The 21,303-nt window shown below is 53.1% G+C and overlaps 1 protein-coding gene across 1 annotated transcript in view; it reads left to right on the top strand.

The window, feature by feature from the left end:
* The window catches only part of Pou2f2 (POU class 2 homeobox 2), a 46,152-nt gene that overhangs the window by 18,929 nt on the left and 5,920 nt on the right, over positions 1 to 21,303 (top strand). The window contains 8 exon segments of the mRNA XM_052169073.1: positions 13,287 to 13,392; positions 13,499 to 13,590; positions 16,275 to 16,388; positions 16,549 to 16,690; positions 16,810 to 16,958; positions 17,043 to 17,219; positions 19,767 to 19,833; positions 21,020 to 21,221. Coding sequence (XP_052025033.1) covers positions 13,287 to 13,392; positions 13,499 to 13,590; positions 16,275 to 16,388; positions 16,549 to 16,690; positions 16,810 to 16,958; positions 17,043 to 17,219; positions 19,767 to 19,833; positions 21,020 to 21,221 — 1,049 coding nt within the window.

Below are 21,303 nucleotides of genomic sequence, written 5' to 3' on the forward strand. Positions count from 1 at the left end.
CATATTTACAGGCTCCTAGGTCAGGGCTTTAACCTATCTTTCGAGGGTTGGGCACAGTTCGACTCAACAGTGACTGATATATCTGACATACGCTGGTGGCTGGTTGCAAGCGGTGGTTCTAAGGTGGAGAGACTCAGCTGGGCAGAGTGGAGCGAGTCTTTTCCCAGCACTCAGGAGGCAGAGGCAGGCAGATCTCTGTGAGTTTGAGGCCAGCTGGATCTGCATAGTGAGCTTCAGGACAGCCAGAATGACATAGTGACACACAAAAACAAAAGAAAAAAAAAAAGAAAAGAAAAGTGGCGAGTCTTGGTTTCATAATAAAAAGTGAAAATATAGGCTGAAGATATAGTTCACTGGTAGACACTTGCCTAGAATCCCCCAGTGAGGGGCTGGAGGCGTGGCTCAGTGGGAGAGCCCCTGTCTAGAATCCCCCAGGGAGGGGCTGGGGGCGTGGCTCAGTGGGAGAGCCCCCCCACCGCCTAGAATCCCCCAGTGAGGGGCTGGGGGCGTGGCTCAGTGGTAGGGTGTTTACCTAATATGCATGCAAGAAGAGTAGTTAAATAAATCCATAGTAAAGACAAAACAAAAGCCAGCAATGGCAGAGCAGCCTACTCCTGCCGCCTTGGTTCTGTGAGCACTTGAGTTCACCACACTCTAAGTGGTGAAAGTATAGTGAAGAAACCCTTTAACTGGCCTTGGGGTAGCTTCCCACCTCCTCCTCTCTTGCTATCTTCTACCTCCCCCCAGCACCCATGGGGAGCTGTCTATGAAGGGGAACTGTCCAGCTCGAGTGGGGCTGCCCTCACTGGGAGTTTACCCATCGTGGGAGACCCATCTCATTACAGATGCACCCTTCAGGACTTTCCTGAACACTGAGCTGTGCCTGCCCCAGGCCAGGCTCTGCAGGGACTCAGTAACCACTCCACTCCATGATGGCTCTTCCTAGCATAGCCCTACCCACGCCAGGCTCACCCCGCGGCGATAACCAGACACCATGCCAATGTGTCCAAAGATGGCACCTCTGGATTCACGTGCCATCGCTCAGAATGCTGGAGAGTTGCAGCGACAAGATGGCGTGCCTCAGGTCGCATCGAGTAGGATTGGCAGAGCCAGCCGGGGAACTCAGAGCTCTAGCCCCACAGCCCGCCTGTCATGGCCCTTGCTTCAGCCGAGCTTCACGGGGACGTGGTTTCCAGTCCCCTCCCACCGGGGCCACCAGAGACTCCTGCTGCAGGTGCACGTCCTTCGCTTGGTAGCACGCGCAGGGCAGGGTCTGAGGGTTCCTCACCAGGGCTTTGCGCCCATTTTCCTCTCCATCCTGTCCTTTACCTGGACGCACCTCTTCGTCTGTTACCCCCAGCTCAAATCCCCGCATCCAGGTAGTCCGTGCTCTGGTTGTGTCTGAGTGTGCCTGAGGAGCCCTCCCCCCCACCCCCCAGACCAGCTCCTGGGCTTGAGTTCCCATGGCCTCCGCCCACTTCTACTTCTTTTGCCTGCTCTGCTCTGCTCTGTCCCTGCAGTCAGGTCACTTGCGTCCCCAGTCCTTCTGTGTGTTGGACGCTGGCAGAATCTAGGGACTTAGGAATGAGTCACAGTCATCTTTGCCTCCCAGGAGACTCCCTGGCTTGTAGTGAAACTAAAATGTGTTGCAATTTGGAAATACTAAGAAGTCCAGTCCGAAACACTTTTAAGGCTGTGGGTATAGCATAATATAGAGCCCTGATAGACTCCCCCAGTGAGGGGTTGGGGGTGTGACTCAGTGGTAGAGCCCCTGCCTAGAATCCCCCAGTGAGGGGCTGGGGGCGTGGCTCAGTGGTAGAGCCCCTGCCTAGACTCCCCCAGGGAGGTGCTGGAGGCGTGGCTCAGTGGTAGAGCCCCTGCCTAGAATCCCCCAGTGAGGGGCTGGGGGCGTGGCTCAGTGGTAGAGCCCCTGCCCAGAATCCCCCAGTGAGGGGCTGGGGGCGTGGCTCAGTGGTAGAGCCCCTGCCTAGAATCCCCCAGTGAGGGGCTGGGGGCGTGGCTCAGTGGCAGAGCCCCTGCCTAGAATCCCCCAGTGAGGGGCTGGGGGCGTGGCTCAGTGGTAGAGCCCCTGCCCAGAATCCCCCAGTGAGGGGCTGAGGGCGTGGCTCAGTGGTAGAGCCCCTGCCCAGAATCCCCCAGTGAGGGGGCTGGGGGCGTGGCTCTGTAGAAGCACAGTAGAGTACTTGCCTGGATTGCCTGAGGCCAAGGTTCAAACCCCAGCACCACAAAACAAGCCAGAAATAAATAAATAAAAGATTCATGACCCCACCACTTTAAATCGAATGATATTATAATATAAAATAAAGAGGGAGCGTTCCCATGCCAGGTAAACTGTTTTTCAGGACGCTTCCCTGTCGTTTCTAAGCTGTCCCTCTGAAAGGATGATTACATTACATGCAGTTGGATAATTGGCCCTTCTGGTGCTTGGTACTGCGCGTTCTACTGAGCTGTGTGGATGTTTATCAAATCGATGAGGGATGTTTTGTTGTTGCAGTTTTTCAATCAAGGAAAGGGAAGGTGTCTCTTCAGGGGGGTCTTTCAGAATGCCTGGAGCAGGGGGTTGGCATTGACTGAAAACTTAACATTAACTGTGAAAACATCGCCGTCGTGTATTGGTTGAGCTGGAAAGGAATACAGGACATGATGCTTAAGACAATCCGCTAGGCGGAGAGGGTCTAGGGAATGCGTTCCCCACAGGGTCTTGTCTGGTGCTGATTCGGAACCAGGAACTGGGCCGTCAAAGGTGGGCAGCCGGAGGAAAGGCTTGGGGACAGTGGGCAGTGCTGACGTAAGGAAGCGGGCGGGCTCAGAAGCTGGGCCCCCGTGGTCAGGAGAGAGCTGTGGATGCCCATGTCTAGGTGGCTGAAAAGCAGCCGGGATGTTTGATGTTTGACTCAGAGCACGGAAAAGGCCTGCTGTGTGGGGCTGGGGAGATGGCTCAGCGGGTAAGAGCACTGACTGCTCTTCTGAAGGTCCTGAGTTCAAATCCCAGCAACCACAAAAATGGCTTACAGCCATCTGTGATCACAGTAAAAGTGATATGATGCCCTCTTCTGGTGTGTCTGAAGACAGTTACAGTGTACTCACATACATTAAATGATTAATAATTAAGGGAGAGAGAGAGAGAAGGAAGGAAAGGAAAGGTCTTCTGTGGAGTATTGGGCTCAGCTCCAGGGACATCTCCTCAATGTCTTTTGGGAACAAGAAAAATGTCCTCTGCATCTCCCTGCTCTGGAGAACAGATGTACCGGCTCGCCTCATTTGAATCTGTACCTAAGCCTTGGAGAACTGCCTCTCACTCCTGCGACCTGAGCATGGGGCAAGACAGATCCCCAGATAGAAGAGTGGGGGCCCTATCCTTTTAAAAAGGGACAGTGGTGTCAGGTCAGCGTATGGACCAGAGCTATGGAGTTCTGGACTGGGTAGTCCTGCCCACTGATCCTGGTCAGGATGTGCAGTAAGTTGGTAAAAGGTGACAGTGCTGGATTCCTGGGCTGTGGCCTGGGCCCAGCTAGGGTCTCCTGGCCTGTGGAGTGCAGCCTCACTGGCCCCGCCCCTCCATGGGGGGGGCCTAACTGGCCCCGCCCCTCCATTGCCTTTAATTTTTAAAATTTTGTCCCTGACTGTTCAAACTTAGTTCTAGTATTTTTAATCTTTTGCGTACCTGTGTGTGTCTATATGAACAGACGCCATGTCTGTGTGGGTGTCTGTGGAGGCTGGATGTCCTGGAGCTGAAGTCTCAAGCAGCTGCCGGGTGCCTGCGGAGCTGGTGCAGAGCCTCAGTCCTTGTAAACGCAGGAGAGCCCTCAGCTGCCCAGCCTCTCTCCAGTTTTCGTTTTGAAACTGAATCTATATGGCGTAAGCTAACCTTGAACTTCTTTGTAGCCCACACGGGCCTCGAACTCTTACTCTCCCCTCAGCCCCTCCAAATCTTGGGATTGCGCGCATGCGCCACGGCTCCCACCTCCTGCTCCCGGCTCTGAACTCTTCCCAGTACACTGACTGGAACGGCACTCCCATGGAGGTGCCATCCATGAAGTCCCTTGTGTGTGCCGCGCCCGCTCATGGCCGGCTGTCCTTGAGCAGGGAAACAGACCGTAAACAAACAGACCGGCAACAAGAGGTTCAGAGGAAGGGTGATTCACAAAACGAAACGAGGCCCCGTGGGAAAGGGAGGGGCTGGGCTAATGCTTAGGAAAGATTTCACTGAGAAGATGGCCTTTGAGAACTGAGGGCTGTGTGAGTCAATTTTGAAAGAAAGGGGCGGGGTGGGGGTTGCGGGGGGGGAGGGGCGGGGGGAGGAACAGCCAGATACAGGCAGAGAGGGAAAGCAGTTTTAACCTGAGCGGGGCTCAGAGTGGGGTGGACAAGAAGATGAGGGAAAGCCAGGCCATGATCCCGGCACTTGGGGTTTGGGGGAAGCAGGGTGAGGACTCAAGGCCTGCCTTAGCTATGTGAGACAGGGTTTCAGTCAACCACCAGGACACCACAGGCTGAGGACATAGCTTGGTGTATAAAGTACGCCGGGAAACATGACAAAGACTCAGGTGAGTCCCTAGCATCCTTGTAACTATTCCAGCTCAACAGCTCTTTCTTCCCTGTGATCCTAGCTCTGTGACAACAGGACACTGGGAGCTGGCCGGTCCACCAGGCTAGCTAACTTGTTAGTCTTCTGGTTCCCTGAAGGCCCCTGTGTCAAAACACAAGGTGCAGAGTGACTGAGGAGGACAGTCCTCGTTGACCGCCATCCTGTCCCTGCATGCATGCGTGCACATGTATACAGGCATGCGCATGCACACACAGACATGAGTGTGTGGGGAGGCAGGCGTAAGGGAGGGATTGAGACAGAGTTTAGTCTATAATTTAGAAATTATTCTAAAGCCAGGGGTGGCAGCACATACCTGTAACTCCAGCACTCAGAAAGCTGAGGCAGGAGGACTGCCCTGAGTTTGAGACCATCTGGGCTGCAGCCCAGATGAACAAACTCAAAAGAACAAACTACAATTGTTTTAGGAGGCGTGGCCACTTGGTAAGAGTGCTTGCACACTCGAGTTCCTGGGTTCCATCTCCGGCACTGCATAAACTTCTGATGCTGGCACACACCTGTAATCCCAGAACCCCCAAGGTAGAGAGGCAGGGGGCACCGTCCAAGAGGATCAGAAGGGTTCCAGACCGCCCTTGGCTACACAGCGAGATGGGGAAGCCCAGAACGCATTCCTAGGGTTTGTCTTGCGCTGGGCAGGCGGGCAGTTAAACCAGGGACCAAGTCATCTGAGAGGCATTAAACAAGGGAGCCATGGGAGGTGGGCACACAGGTGGGAGGGAAGGCTGCCTTGCACAGGAAGGATGTGGTGTAGGAACACGGATTGCATTGGCCAAGAACTGATTCCTGGGGGTTTGGCTTCCGTGCCTGGATATTTTCTGAGTTAAAAGAAACAAGTGTTTCATTGGACCTGTTGGGTCTTGAACTCACCACCACCCCATCATCACCACCACCACCACCTCCACCAGAGCCTCTAACTTACTGAGATCCACCAGCCTCTGCCCTGAGTGCTGGGATTAAAGGCATGCACCTCCATAACTAGCCTGAGGAGCGTCTTAGTGACTCAAGTTGGGGCCATCACGCAGACAGGCAGATATCTGGCTAACTCTCCGCAGAGGCTAGTTGGGCACTGGACCTTGTCCGTGGTGGTCACAAGGACAGATTTGAAAGGCAGGTGGGGCTTGGACTGTTGACGGCTCACCATGGGGTAGGGTGCGTGAGGGGACAGTAGCGGCTTGCACCTGTGTGTAAGTAATGCGTTCAGATTTCTTTCTTTCTTTCTTTCTTTCTTTCTTTCTTTCTTTCTTTCTTTCTTTCTTTCTTTCTTCCTTCCTTTCTTTCTTCTTTCTTTCCTTTCTTCCTTCCTTTCTTTCTTTCTTTCCTTTCTTCCTTTCTTTCTTCCTTCCTTCCTTCCTTCCTTCCTTCCTTCCTTCCTTGCTTTCTTTCTTTCTTTCTTTCTTTCTTTCTTTCTTTCTTTCTTTCTTTCTTTCACTTTTTTTTTTCCGAGACAGGGTTTCTCTGTGTAGCCCTGGCTGTCCTGGAACTCACTCTGTAGACCAGGCTGGCCTCAAACTCAGAAATCCGCCTGCCTCTGCCTCCCAGTGCTGGGATTACAGGCGTGCGCTACCACCGCCCAGCTTGCATTCAGATTTCTAAAGCACTCTGAATAATGACATCACTCAGGCCCCAGCAAAACCCAGGGAAGAGTCACCCAGTTTTCCCTAAGTTCACAGATAAGAAAGCTGTGACCCAGAGGCAGGAGTGATTCAAGAATCATTGACTTCAAAGTCAGGCTATTTAACATACCTATATAAATAGTTACCACAACTATTTATCCTCTCTGTATGGTGGAAACCTTTAAGGTCTTTTGGTGTGTGTGGTGGTGGTGGTGGGGGGTGATGAGCTCCATCTTTGGTGGTAGAGCACGTGTCTCGCATGCCTGAGATCCTGGGTTCAATCCTCGGCCCTGACAACAACAATAGTAGTAGTAGTAGTAGTTATTGTTGCTGTTTTCAGACAGAGTTTCTTGTAATCCATTCTGGGCTGGTAGTCTCTATGTAGCCCAAGCTGGCCTTGAACTCCTGCCTCCACCTCTGAAGTGCTGAGGCTGCAGGCACACCCCACATACCATACCCTGCTCGTTTTAGCTATTTGGAAATATGCCATATGTCATTAATTACAGCTACTTCCCTGCTATACCAGAACAACAGAACTTTTCCTTCCTATCTAACCGAAAGTGTACCCACCACCGACAGTGTCGCCCCGCTGCCCATCCCCCACGCACCCTCCTCGAACGAGAACAGCTAGTTCGAGTGACAGCTCGTTCGCTCCGTTCCCACAGTTCTCACTCTTCCTCCTCTCTCCAGCCTAGACCAGCTGTATCCAGACCTGGTCGCTGGCCTGCCGACACCCTCCAGTCATGGTGGCGGGGTTTTGCAGGGCTGGGAGGCATGGCGGGGTGAGGGCCTCCTCTTCTGTGCACTGGGGTGAGGCGCAGCACCTGGGCCATCGTCGCAGCTGGCCAGCTCTGGGGCCCTGGCTTCTTCCCATTCACTCGCATAGCCTTCTACCCCACCCCCACCCTCGCCCCCAGTGGGGACGGAGGCCCGACGAGAAACTGCTCGCTTAACCACCCCTTCACCCACGTAGCGCATTAGCCGTGTATCTCTGCCTTCTGTCCCCGGTCTGTCTTCAGCAAAGCGCAGCCAGACGGTCCTGTATTATACTGGAAGCAAGAACTGGTTCCTTCCCAGCCTGGGTGTGGTAATGGTAATGCCAACCCATAATCCTGACACTGAGAAGGCAGAGGCAGGAAGGACTGTAACAAGTTCGAGGCCAGCCTGGGCTATATAGTGTGTTCCCAGCCAGCCAGCCAGCTTCAGCAGGGTATGCTAACCCTCCCAGCTGGTTAGAGAGAGAGACAAAGCAATTGACTTTTAAAACAGGCCACCGAAGGTCTCCTCCAGCCACTGTCAGCTCGCCCAACTCCATTTGGGGCTAGAGTGGCGCGCCCCCAAGTGGTTAAAGAGAGCCACGCACCCTCTGGATTGTAGACTGATGGGGCCTCCTACTGGCCGAGCCCCGGGCGAGCGGAGCCTACTCGCTGTGTGCTAAAATCCCTTTCTAAAATTGTATGCCTTCACTCAGCAAATGGGGGTGGGGCGGCGGAGGGAGGGATCCTCCTCACCAGCGGGCGCCTTTCTTGGTGAGGATAAAGTAGACGGTTTTGAGTGTGCATCGTAGCTGGAGAGAAAGACGGGAAGCAGTTCTCGCAGGACAGAGGAGAATGTGGTGTGAGGAATGGTAGGAAAACGGAGAAGGGGTACAGGTGGCCGCCCCGAGGAAGAGCATTGGTGGAGACTCGAATGAAATGGAAGGGGGTGGTTCTTAGCATAAACAGCAAAGGCCCGGGCTGAGTGACAAGTCCCGGAGATTCCTTTCTAGCTTGAGTGACAAGGAGGGGTTGTGTGGCCAGACAGGGGTCAGAGGGCAGGGAAGTCTCAAGGAGAGGAGAGGCCTGGGCTGGGCCAGGCTGCAGCGAAGTGCTTGGATTCTATCACGCGTGGGTGGAGAGAAGACAGTGCAGGCCGGTGCGTGCATAGCCACCTCGGTCGGTTCTAATTCGCAGCAGAAGGAAATGGTGCACCTCGGTTAGAGCCTAGTAAACATCGGGGTTTGTCCCACCCAAGTTCATCCGCCCCTCCTGGGGTGCCTTGCAGATGCTTTCTCTCTGTCTTTTTCTTCTTCTTCTTCTTCTTCTTCTTCTTCTTCTTCTTCTTCTTCTTCTTCTTCTTCTTCTTCTTCTTCTTCTTCTTCTTCTTCTTCTTGTTCTTCTTCTTGTTTGGTTTTTTTTTTTTTGGTTTTTCGAGACAGGGTTTCTCTGTGTAGCCCTGGCTATCCTGGAACTCACTCAGTAGATCAGGCTGGCCTCGAACTCAGAAATCCGCCTGCCTCTGCCTCCCAGACTGCTGGGATTACAGGCGTGCGCCACCACTGCCCAGCGCGATCTGTCTTTTTAATAAAAAAAAAAAAGTTAATAGATTTAAAAAGATATTTCTAGGTATGTGACAGTTTTGCCTGCATGCATGTCTGTGTACCATGTACATGCCTGGTGCCTGGAGGACAGGAGCAGGGAGTTACAGAGGGCTGTGAGATGCCATGTAACTGTGTGTGTCTGTGTGTGTGTGTGTCTGTGTGTGTGTCTGTGTGTATGTGTGTGTGTGTTTGTGTGTGTGTGTCTGTGTGTGTATGTCTGTGTGTGTGTGTGTGTGTCTCTGTGTGTGTGTGTGTGTAGTGCCAGGCACAGAGGCAGGCGGATTTCTGCGTTCGAGGCCAGCCTGTTATACAGAGTGAGTTCCAGGACAGCCAGGGCTACACAGAGAAACCCTTTCTTAAAAGGCAGGGGTCCGGTTGGAGATGGCTCAGTTGTTAAGAGCACGGACTGCTCTTCCAGAGGTCCTGAGTTCAATTCCCAGCAACCACATGGTGGCTCACACTATTTATAATGGGATCTGATGCCCTCTTCTGGTGTGTGTGAAGACAGCAGAAGAAAGGAAGGAAGGAAGGAAGGAAGGAAGGAAGGAAGGAAGGAAGGAAGGAAGGAAGGAAGGAAGGAAGAAAACAAAAAACATAGTTTCACCATGATGCTTTTTGCATCTTACCAAAACCTTTTGTGGAAAGTTAAAAAAAAAATGTTTTAAGCTTACATCACATCACATGCATCCAAAAGGACATGAAAGTGGGTGGATTGGATCCATGGGAGTTGGAGGGGGACAGGGAGGGTGACAAGGTGAATACGACTGAAATACATTAGGCGCAGTATGCAAATATCATGAAACCCAGGGCCATACACAATTAATATATGCTAATAACAGTTGGGCCATCGGATGGCCAGGCACATAAAGGCTCCCAGCCACGGCTCCGGATCACAACCCAGCACTCACGGAATAACCCACGAGAGCCCGTGACTCCGCCTCTGAGGGCTCTTCTTCAGGCCTCCGTGTGTACACGCCGACACCCACACACATACATATACATGGGTACACACCCAAGCCACACCCAGACATCTGCAGCAGGAGGATGCGGAGTTTATGGTCATCTTCAGCCACATGGGGAATCCTGAGGCAGCCCAAACTACATGAGACCCTGACTCAGGAAAAAACAACAACAACAACTCAGAAGCCTGTTGCTATCAGACACTCCCCGGGTGCTTAGAGGAACTGCGTGGCCTGGGGTAGACGTGCTGTGATTTGGACTAGGATGGTGACAGTGGAGGGGGGACATAACGCAGTGGGGGGGGCAGCATGTGAAGGACAGAGGAAGGGAAGCCAGACTGGGGTATGGCTACAGTTGTTTGTTTCCTTTTAATAAGACATGCCTCTGCCTGCTAGAGGCTCAGCCTAGCAGAGGAGGAGGGCGCATTAGCAAACGTGCCACCCGTAAGAAGGGCAGTGGAGAGTGGAATGGGTAACTCTCTGTGGGCCCTGATCTGTGTGCCTGTGACTGGCATGCTTTTCGTAATTTGTTCTGCGTTGGTGACCTATGAGGAGTTTTACGGGGCGTAGGGTACCAGGGAAGAGTAGAGTAGACACAGCCTCGAATGATGTCTCTGCCATAGGCCAGCAACGTAGAACAACTTATGAAAAGCCTGTCAATCACAAGCACACAGATCAGGGCCCCAATAACAATACGCACCCACGTCAATGGCACTCGGAAGCCTTTGGCGTTTGTGACACGCAAATAGAAATATAAGCAGGATCCTGTAGGAGGTCATGACCTCGTGTTGGAAGTTTGTGTCGTCGCTGATTCCACGGACTCGGGTTATTTTTCTGTCCAGCAGCTGGTGGCCACTTGAACTGGGGTGGAGGTCCTGTGTGGAAAACTCGGCACACGCACACACTTCTGGTGGTTTCACACCCAGGAATAGAACTGTTGCCTAATAAGGAAGGCAGGGGCATGTCCAGCTTGTATAGTTTGCTCGTGCTGCTGTAACAAAGAGCCACTGTCTGATGACTTCAACAGCAGACATACATTCTTTCAGTGTTCTGGAAGCCAGGAGTGTGGCAGGAGGTGTGGGCAGGGCCTCTGGTCCTCTCCCGTTGGCTTGTAGACGTCTTCTTTCCTGAGTCTGTTTACATCCTCTCCGTTCTATTTGTATTTATATCAAAATATTCCCTCCTTTAAAACAAGCATTTGTCTTCTATGTGTGTAGTGGATTGTGGGTCTGCGTTCCGCCCTGCCGCTGATGTTGGGGTGGGGAGGAGCCACTGGGGAGGCTTTAGGTGTTGGGCTTTAAGGGAAGCACCAAGACAGTGCTCAGGGGATGAGAGAACGCAGTCTAAGATGTGGTAGGCCAAAGTTGGGGTTCCCTGACTCCCGGGCATCTAGTCGCCATTGGGGTGTCGTACAGAGGAGTCAGGAATGAAGGCCCAAGATGAGATCTGGGACCGTTGGGGGCCTGTGGGCTGAGGACAGAGGTGATGGAGGAGGGAGGGGGGAAACTTCAGCTTAGCTCATTGTGGAAATCCTTAGCTTAGGGAGTGTTGTCTAGACATGCAGAGAGGCCTTCTACAGGACACTTAGGCCGCGCCTCTGCAGGTGAAGGCCTTCTCCATGCTCCACAGGGCAGTTTTTGGTGAAAGAGACAGTCCATGTTTATCCACACACGCTGGGGGGATGTCGGGGAAGGGAAATTTATTGGCAAGCCCTCAGGGCCTCTCGGTGTCTCGTTAGCATGGAGAGCTCTGTTTGGGGCCAAGGACAGTGTGGGGCATGTAGACCTGGGAACAGGGGGCGCTTACCATCCCAGGTGGGCACCTAGGTACCAGGGTCTCAGGCCCGCTCTACCCTATCAAGTTTCCTGGCACGGTCCACTATCCCAAGGTGGGTGCCAGCGTGCCATGGCACATGTGCGGAGGTCAGAGGTGGTCTAAGGGGTCAGACTCAGATGGTTAGGTTGGCGGCAAGCCCTTTTAGAAAACCACCGGGCCCTCTGGCCAGAACACCTTTCTGTTTGTTTATTCACAGCAGTACTGGTCGGTTAAATCACCGGTCTCATGAACATTAGGCGAGTTCTCTACTATGCCGCGGCCCCAGCACCTCACTGGGGGATTTGAGGCATGTGTTCTACCACTGTGCTGACACTTTCAGCCCTTTTCTTTTTTAAAAAATTTATTTATTTATTTATTTATTTAAGCTGGGTGGTGGTGGTGCACACCTTTAGTCTCAGCACTCTGGAGACAGAGGCAGGCGGGTCTCTGTGATTTCAAATCCAGGGTGGTGTTCAACTCGATTTCTAGGACAGCCAAGGCTACAAAAGAGAAACCCTGTCACGGAAAAAAAATAAAATTTTTGTTTTGTTTAGTTATGTGCACATGTGTGCCTGTGGGTGCCACACTGTGTGTGTGGCCATGGAAGATAGAAGAGGGCCCGAGCTTCTCCACACCTAGAGTTACAAGTGGTTGTGCGCTGCCAGATAGCAGTGCTGGGATTTGAACCAGGGTCCATCTGAAAGAGATAGCAATTAACCATTGGGCTAATCTCTCTAGGCTCCTCTCTACTCTTTTTTTTGGGGGGGGGGGGGCTTTTTTGAGACAGGGTTTCTCTGTGTAGTCCTGGCTGTCCTGGAACTCACTCTGTAGACCAGGCTGGCCTCGAACTCAGAAATCCGCCTGCCTCTGCCTCCCAAGTGTTAGGATTAAAGGCGTGCGCCACCGCCCTGCTAAACTTTTTTTTTTTAAGGAATGAAAAGTAATGATTCTTTTTTTAAACATGTATATATGTATGTATGTATGTATACATGTAAGTACACTGTAACTGTGTTCAGACACACCAGAAGAGGGCATCGGATCCCATTACAGATGGTTGTGAGCCACCATGTGGTTGCTGGGATTTGAACTCATGATCTCTGGAAGATCAGTCAATGCTCTTAACCGCTGAGCCATCTCTCCAGGGCCTAAATTAAACTCTTAACGACCGGCATGTGGTACCACTTCTGGCCTGAGTTTCCACTTTTAATGACGCTATCAACCACAGTGCATTAGGACACACTTTCTTTCTTTTTTAGATTTGTTTATTTTATTTACATGAATGCACGATCCCATTATAGTTGGTTGTGAGCCACCCTGTGGTTGCTGGGAATTGAACCCAGGACCTCTGGAAGAACAGTCAGTGCTCTTAACCCCTGAGCCATCTCTCCAGCCCTAGAATGCACTTTCATGGCCTTGTTTTAAGTTGATTATCTTCAAAGACCCTATCTCCAAATCAGTTCACATTCTGAGCTCTCTTTTCCACATGAATTAGTGCCGAAGCTTTTCTCCGAGCTGTTGTACCAATGCACACACCTGCTATTTGCTGGAGCACATCAGAGATAATTCCAGACATCATAGCACACGCCTCGGGACCACTTTAAAGAGAGAAAAGACTTAGTCTGGTTTACATTTTTAAACAAGTCTATTTGTTCTGTGGGATGTGAGACAGGGCAAACATTTCACCAGGAAGCGAAAGGCAAAGAATGAACCCTCGTGCGCAGCTGTGAGGATAGGACGCTCGGGCGCCCCAGGGTCGCCGCTGCGCTGTCCCAAGCCCAGCGGACCACGGCTCGCTGCACCAGGCTACATGGCTGCTGCTGGCTTCAACCCCTTGGGGGTCCCCACCACCTCCTGCTGAAGGGGAGATCCAGCCTGGACTCATTCTGTGCTTCTGTCCATCCCCTCTCTGCCAGGACATACAGCAACTTCTCCAGCTGCAACAGCTGGTGCTCGTCCCCGGCCACCACCTCCAGCCACCTGCTCAGTTCCTGCTGCCACAGGCACAGCAGAGTCAGCCAGGTGAGACCTCAGCCCAGCTGACACCGTCTCCCAAGGCGTTTGTTCGGCATTCCCCGCCCTACCCCGCCCGCCCACTCACCCTCTGTGTTCTTAATTGTCTCTCCAGGCCTGCTACCAACGCCAAATCTATTCCAGCTACCTCAACAAACCCAAGGAGCTCTCTTGACCTCCCAGCCCCGGGCCGGGCTTCCCACACAGGTGAGACTGTCCACTGAGTTTACCAAGCCACTGGCCGCAGCTCGAGCAGGGGCTGAGAGGCCGAGTGCAGTGGGACCTGTGGAAACCATCGGCCTACCTCGTACCCCTCTGTTCCACTGGTACATCTCACGCCCCTGAGCACCCGAGGGCCCTGAGGCTCAGCCCTCATCCGCCACCAGCTGGCTGTAGGAAGTCAGAGAATGTAGGCTCCGTACCTGGGTCAGTTCCTCGCTTCGTACCAGGAGGGGATTCAAACCAGACCAGTGGTTCCAAAGCCTTTGAAAATCTGATGAGATATTTAGCTCAGAGGCTGAAGGTGTGGCTCAGTTAGTAAAGTGCCCCTGTAAACACAAAGGCCTGAGCTGGAGGACCCCTCAGAACTCAGATGGCTCAGCGGGTAAGAGCACTGACTGCTTTTTCCTAAGGTTCTGAGTTCAAATCCCAGCAACCACATGGTAGTTCAGAGAGAGACAGAGAAGGAGAGGGAGAGGAGAGGGAGAGGGAGAGGGAGAGGGGAGATCTGACACCCTCTTCTGGTGCAGCTGAAGACAGCTACAGCATACTTAGATATAATAATAAATCAGTCTTTTACAAAAAAGCTGAGTGTGGCAGGGATTTCACCCTGGGGGCACAGAGGTTGACAGCAGATCCTTAGCCAGACAGCCTAACCAATACATTTCAGGTTCAGGCAGTGGTGGCACACGCCTTTAATCCCAGCACTTGGGAGGCAGAGGCAGGCGGATTTCTGAGTTTGAGGCCAGCCAGGTCTACAGAGTGAGTTCCAGGACAGCCAGGGCTACACAGAGAAACCCTGTCTCGAAAAAACCAAATCCAAAAAAACAAAAAAACAAACAAAAAAAAAAGTTGAGCAATTGAGGAAAGACACCTGCCCGATGGTGGCTTCAGGCTCTCCACACTCACGTGCACTTGTGCGGACACACACGCACGCGCGTGCACACACACACACACACACACACGCACTCACACGCGCACACGCGCACGCACGGACACCCACGAACTCTGTCAGAAGGGCTGAATAGTTGTCAGGCCCACACAGGTCTTAGCTGTAGTGCTAAGTTCCACATGCCCGGAAAGGCGAGGTGCTCGCCAGCATCAGCTCACTTGGCTGCTGAAGCTGCCCTGCCTGCCCGCGCTGGCTTCCTTTACCCCTCCTGGGAAGATCGTGCCGCTGATACCAAACCTCTGATGCGGCGATACAGAGTGACACCTTGAACCCAGCAGGGCTCACGTCATCATGTTTTCCCAGACACACCCGTTCTGAGATTTTAGATCACCAAAGATCCTTGGGACAGAAATCCCCGCGCCAAGCACCTGCCTCCAACTTTTCATTTTTAAGACAGTGAATCACTCCGGAGAGTTTGTTGCTTCTTGTCCAGCTCTCTAATTGTACTGCTTATTAATTTCTGTACATTTTCTCCGCTTGCAAGCTACTTATTTTTAAGACTTTGCTTTCTTTTATTTATAATTTGGTATTATTAGAGAGTCAATCCAGAATTTTGAGTATTCTAGGCAGGGGCTCTACCACTGAGCCACGCCCCCAGCCTCTCACTGGGGACTCTAGGCGGGGCTCGACCACTGAGCCACGCCCCCAGCCCCTCACTGGGGGATTCTAGGCAGGGGCTCTACCACGGAGCCACATCCCCAGCCCCTCATTGGAGGATTCTGGGCAGGGGCTCTACCACTGAGCCACGCCCCCAGCCCCTCACTGGGGGATTCTAGGCGGGGCTCTACCACTGAGCCACGCCCCCAGCCTCTCATTGGAAGATTCTGGGCAGGGGCTCTACCACCGAGCCACGCCCACAGCCTCTCACTGGGGGATTCTAGGCAGGGGCTTCCCCGCTGAACCAACCCTCTTTTCACACTTTACTTTGAGATGGTCCTTCAGAGTTGCTCAGGCTGGCATTGAACTCACTCCGTAGCCCAAGCTGATTTTAAAAGTAGAATTCCTCTGCCTTGTTCTCCGGAGCAGCTATATGCTTGCTATCGAGCCTTTCATTTTTTTAGAGGAGTTTTAAAAATGCACAGTGAAACTGAGCTCAAGATAGATTCCATATGTCTCCTGTCCTCCGCGTGCACCGCCCCCCTGTTCTCAGCTTCCTCGACCCATATAATACCCATCTGTCGTCCAGGCATCTGCACGTTATTGTCGCATCTATAGACGGAACCTCGGCCTTCACTCTCTGCCTGTAGGCTTGGACGGCCTCCTTCTTAGTAATCTTAATCTAATAATCCAATGGGCAGGCAGAGTAGTGATGGTTTCTATTCCATGCAAGGGGATGTCGGTCCCAGGAGGGCTAGGACTCGGGCTGAGCTGCCTGACAAGTCTGTAGCAGAGGATGAAGGAGGATGAACTCACTGTCCCCGGCTCTAGGCCACTGAGCCATCAGCAAAAGACGCTGGCTGCTCCTTGTGGGAGTTCGGCTCTCTAAGGGAAGGTGAAGAGTAATGCAGAGAGGACCATGGTCGGCAGTGGAGCGAAACCTTTAACAGGATTAGAGACTAGTGTGGGCGCCTCGGGCAGGCGAGGGGAGTCTGCAGCCAGCACGCGCACAACCATTGCTTAGCCCCATCCGGGTCCTCCATCCCGCATCCCACCCACCTGCCCACCCCACCAGGCTATGACTCGCCCCACGCTGCCCGACCCGCACCTCTCGCACCCGCAGCCCCCGAAGTGCTTGGAACCGCCGTCCCACCCAGAGGAGCCCAGTGATTTGGAGGAGCTGGAACAGTTCGCTCGCACCTTCAAGCAACGCCGCATCAAGCTGGGCTTCACACAGGTCTGGGACCACCTTATGAGGTAGCGGGTGGAGGTGGGGGTGGGGGTGGGGACGGAACAACGATGCAAAGTTCCAAACACTGCTGCCGTGTCTGGATCTGCCCTTGGACCAGGAGGGCCCGCCTTAACTTCCAAACTCTACCGCCTTCTCTCTGGACCAGGGTGATGTGGGCCTGGCCATGGGCAAGCTCTATGGCAACGACTTCAGCCAAACGACCATTTCCCGCTTCGAGGCCCTTAACCTGAGCTTCAAGAACATGTGTAAACTCAAGCCCCTCCTGGAGAAGTGGCTCAACGATGCAGGTGAGCCTGGTCGGAGGCTCCAATAGGGGGCGCCCCTCACCCGCCACCCCTGCACAGGGGACTGGCGATGGGGAAGGGCGGGGAATGATCGCTGACGTCCTTGTCTCCCGTCTTCACAGAGACTATGTCTGTGGACTCAAGCCTACCCAGCCCAAACCAGCTGAGCAGCCCCAGCCTGGGTTTCGACGGGCTGCCCGGGCGGAGACGCAAGAAGAGGACCAGCATCGAGACGAATGTCCGCTTCGCCTTAGAGAAGAGTTTCCTAGCGGTGAGTTTCGCCCCCTGGCGGCCGGGAAGGGTATCAGGTGGAAGAAGGCCGCTAGCTCACACACCAGCCCTTCTCTGCTTGTAGAACCAGAAGCCTACCTCAGAGGAGATCCTGCTGATCGCCGAGCAGCTGCACATGGAGAAGGAAGTGATCCGCGTCTGGTTCTGCAACCGGCGCCAGAAGGAGAAACGCATCAACCCTTGCAGCGCGGCCCCCATGCTGCCCAGCCCGGGAAAGCCGACCAGCTACAGCCCTCACCTGGTACCCAGAGCTTAGGCGATGTGCTGGAGGTGGGGGTGGGGTCGGGAGTCAGGGCAGAAGCCTGTAGGCAACTGTGGGAAGCAAACGTACCTAGAATAGAGACAGCAGAGTTGTCCCCGGAGGTTCTGGGAGAGAGAATGTCACATACAGAGCAGTTACAAAGGGACACAGTTACCAGGAAAACATGCCACTCAACCTGAGTGGAGGTCAAAAAAATTTGGAGCCGGGTGTGGTGGCGCACGCCTGTAATCCCAGCACTTGGGAGGCAGAGGCAGAGGCAGAGGCAGAGGCAGAGGCAGAGGCAGAGGCAGAGGCAGAGGCAGAGGCAGGAGGATTTCTGAGTTCGAGGCCAGCCTGGTCTACAGAGTGAGTCCCAGGACAGCCAGAGCTACACAGAGAAACCCTGTCTTGAAAAACAAAACAAAACAAAAAGACAACTTTGGGGGTACCACGTAGGTTCCAGGGACAGGTTGTCAAGGAGTGACTTCTTCCACCAAACCATCTCCAGGCCCCAGACTGTTGTCTGATGTGGTGGGTACAAGCTCCCACGGATAGACACACTGACATAGTTAGACAGGCACATTAGCATAAAGGGGGACGCAGTATGGTTCGGGCAGGACCACACAGGCTCCCACCCGCAGAGGCAGGAAGGGCTATCATTAGACCTGTGAGGTACCTGCAGCACCATGACCCCACACGAGTCAGCTCAGAGACATCTGGATTATCCTTCCTTCTCTTCCCTGTTTGTGAACGGAGCTGTGGTCTCTAAAGAGAAGCCCTTCAGCTCCAGAACTGGAAGGAAGGAGGGAGTGTTTTGAGAGTTAGCCAGCCACATGGAGGAGGAGGGCTACCTGGGAGGGTCATATTCTGCCAGGTCCAGCGTGCACCAGGCTTAGATGCTAAGATGCACTGAATCCCAGTGCAATGCAGTGTATGGCTGGAGCGGCGGGAACGGGCGTGGGAGCAGAGGTTGGCAGACACAGCGTGGGTTTTGGTGCTGCTGGTGGGTTTTATGTTGTTGGTTGTTTGCTTTGGGTTTTCTTTTTATTATTATTATTTATTTATTTATTTATTTATTTGGTTTTTTGGATTTGTTTTTTTCGAGACAGGGTTTCTCAGTGTAGCCCTGGCTGTCCTGGAACTCACTCTGTAGACCAGGCTGGCCTCGAACTCAGAAATCTGCCTGCCTCTGCCTCCCAAGTGCTGGGATTACAGGTGTGCGCTGCCACGCCCAGCTTATTATTATTCTTAAGATTTATTCATTTATGTATATGAGTGCACTGTAGCTGTACAGATGGTTGTGAGCCACCATGTGGTTGCTGGGATTGGATTTTAGGACCTCTGCTCGCTCTGGTCTGCCCTGATCACAAGGCTTAACCTTGCTCACTCCGGCTCAAAGATTTATTTATTACAGATAAGTCCATTGTCGCTGTCTTCAGACACCAGAAGAGGGCGTCAGATCTCATCACGGATGGTTGTGAGCCACCATGTGGTTGCTGGGATTTGAACTTAAGACCTTCAGAAGAGCAGTCAGTGCTCTTAACCACTGAGCCGTCTCTGCAGCCCCGGTTTGGGTTTTCAAGACAGGGCTTCTTTGTGTAGCCTTGACTGTCCTGGAACTATTCTGTATCTGTCTGTCTCTTTCTTTCTTTCTTTCTTTCTTTCTTTCTTTCTTTCTTTCTTTCTTTCTTTTCTTTTCTTTTCTTTTCTTTTCTTTTTTTCTTTTTTCTTTTTTTTTCGAGACAGGATTTCTCTGTGTAGCCCTGGCTGTCCTGGAACTCACTCTGTAGACCAGGCTAGCCTCAGACACAGATCTGCCTGCCTTTGCCTCCTTCTCCTCTTCTTCCTCCTCCTCCTCTTGAGTCAAGGTTGCCTGGAACACACTAGGCAGTCCAGTTCCAATTTGTGGTCCTCCTGCCTCAGCCTCCTGAGTGCTGGGACTAAGGGCATGTGCTCTCATCGCTGAGCGGATACCCCACATTTTTACCAAGAATCTAAGTCATGGGGTTCTGAGCTATGGAGAGACGCTGTCAGTCTTTACGGTTTCTAGGCAGAGTGAGCCTGTCTCAGGGCTTGCCAGCATTTATCTTCTGTAAGGGGAGGCTTTGAACTCCCGTTCCTCCTGCCTCTCCTTCCCGAGTGCCCTAACTTCACTTATTTTTTTTTATTTTTATTTTATTTTATTTGGTTTTTGAAGACAAGATTTCATGACATGTAGCCCAGGCTGGACTATGTGATCCAGGCTTGTCTAACTTTCTTAAAAGAGAGTTCCTTCTAAGAGAGCCAATAGCAGAAATACACAGAGCAGTTGTCCAGGTGCTGTCACCAGCTCTGCGGGGACCCTAGCCGGACAGGAGAGTGTCAGGGGAGCCGCGGGGGAACTCCCTCAGCTTCTTGCTTGTAGTGCAGGACCACTGGGGGAGGAGGGGTGCCTGTGGCCCTGTCTCCCCACCCTTGAGTGAGGCAGTGGGAGTGAGGTGCACAGGACACACCGTGGGAGGCTGCCTTGTGACAGTGGTGTCTTACCCTTCTTTCTTCTCTCCCCAGGTCACACCCCAAGGGGGCGCAGGGACCTTACCATTGTCCCAAGCTTCTAGCAGTCTGAGCACAACAGGTTAGAGGCAGGCTGGGAGGGGGACCGGGACAACACACACTGCATGGCTACAGCCTGGGGTTCAGCGGTGGCTCTGAGCAGCTGGGAACCTCGAGTCTCCCGGGTGGTGCGAGGGTGGGGGGCAGAAAGAGCAGAGGGCAGTCCCTCGGTTTTTGGTTTTTTTGGTTTCTCTTTTTTTGTCTGCCAGAGCAGCCTCTAGTCAGCCCCACAGTTCCCTGGAAGGCAGCACTCATTGTCCCTGGCCGCTGTGGGGTGTTGTCGGGTGTTGTCGGGTGTTGGCCCTGTGCCGGAGCTTGCTTAGTGCACAGAGCTCTGGGGTCCATCTCCAGCCTCCTCAGTATTTCTTTAAACTCGGTTTTGTTTGTTTCTACTTGTGAGCTGGGGTTGGTTGGTTGGTTTGGACTGTGAGCGTGCAGTGCCCAGTAGCCACCAACACAAGAGGGCATCGGGTCCCCAGGGACTGGAGCTGTTGACAGTTATGAGCTGCCACGTGGGTGCTGAGATCCAAAAAACCCAAGTCCTCTGGAAGAGCAGCCAGTACTCTTGACTGCTGAGTCGTCTCTTCAGCCTGTTTAAAAAAATAATAACAGAAAGCAAACACTATATCGCTCCCTTCAGGTTAAGAAATAATAAATGGAGGATTGTAAATTAGGAGAAGGAGCCGGCCCCCACTGGACCAGGTCCTTTACACAGCATGTGGACTGGCGTAATCTTCATTCTCAGTTCATGAAATTAGTCCCATTTTTGAGGGGACTGAAGGAAGGTCAGAGAAGCTGGTGTGTTCAGGACACGGCCAGAACTGGGATTTGGTCTGGCTGATTTGACCCTCAGTGACCCCTCTCAAGCTGCCCACTCTTGACTGTCCAGCAGCACAGATGTAGCCTGGACCCATCTCCAGCTCCTGGAGGGAGCCACAGGACAGGGTCTCCTGGACCAGCCGTTTCATGTCCACATCAAAATGGTTTGGGGCACTGCTTGCAGAAAGCCGCAGAAAGCCAATGCCAGTGTTTATTTTGACTCCTACCATGAGATAGAGACAAACGGATTCTGGGGAGGGGGTTGGGATAGTGCTCCTCCCCTCTGAGGGAGGAGACCCCGGGTATGCACTAGAGATAACCCCCGACTTCCATGATAAGGGACCAGAGGAGGCTGAAGACCCTGCTTTTTCTCTCTCCCTCTCTGGCAGTTACTACCTTATCTTCAGCTGTGGGGACGCTCCATCCCAGCCGGACAGCAGGAGGGGGTGGGGGTGGGGGCGGAGCTGCGCCCCCCCTCAATTCCATCCCCTCTGTCACTCCCCCACCCCCGGCCACCACCAACAGCACAAACCCGAGCCCTCAAGGCAGCCACTCGGCTATCGGCTTGTCGGGCCTGAACCCCAGCACGGGGTAAGTGTGCCGGCTGTGAGTGGGAGGTCTCCGCTGCTTTCGGGGTGGGGAGATGCACCTCAGTTCTGCCAAGGTTCCTCCG

The sequence above is a fragment of the Apodemus sylvaticus genome, chromosome 1, assembly GCF_947179515.1.
Source record: "Apodemus sylvaticus chromosome 1, mApoSyl1.1, whole genome shotgun sequence".
Classification (NCBI taxonomy): Eukaryota; Metazoa; Chordata; class Mammalia; order Rodentia; family Muridae; genus Apodemus; species Apodemus sylvaticus.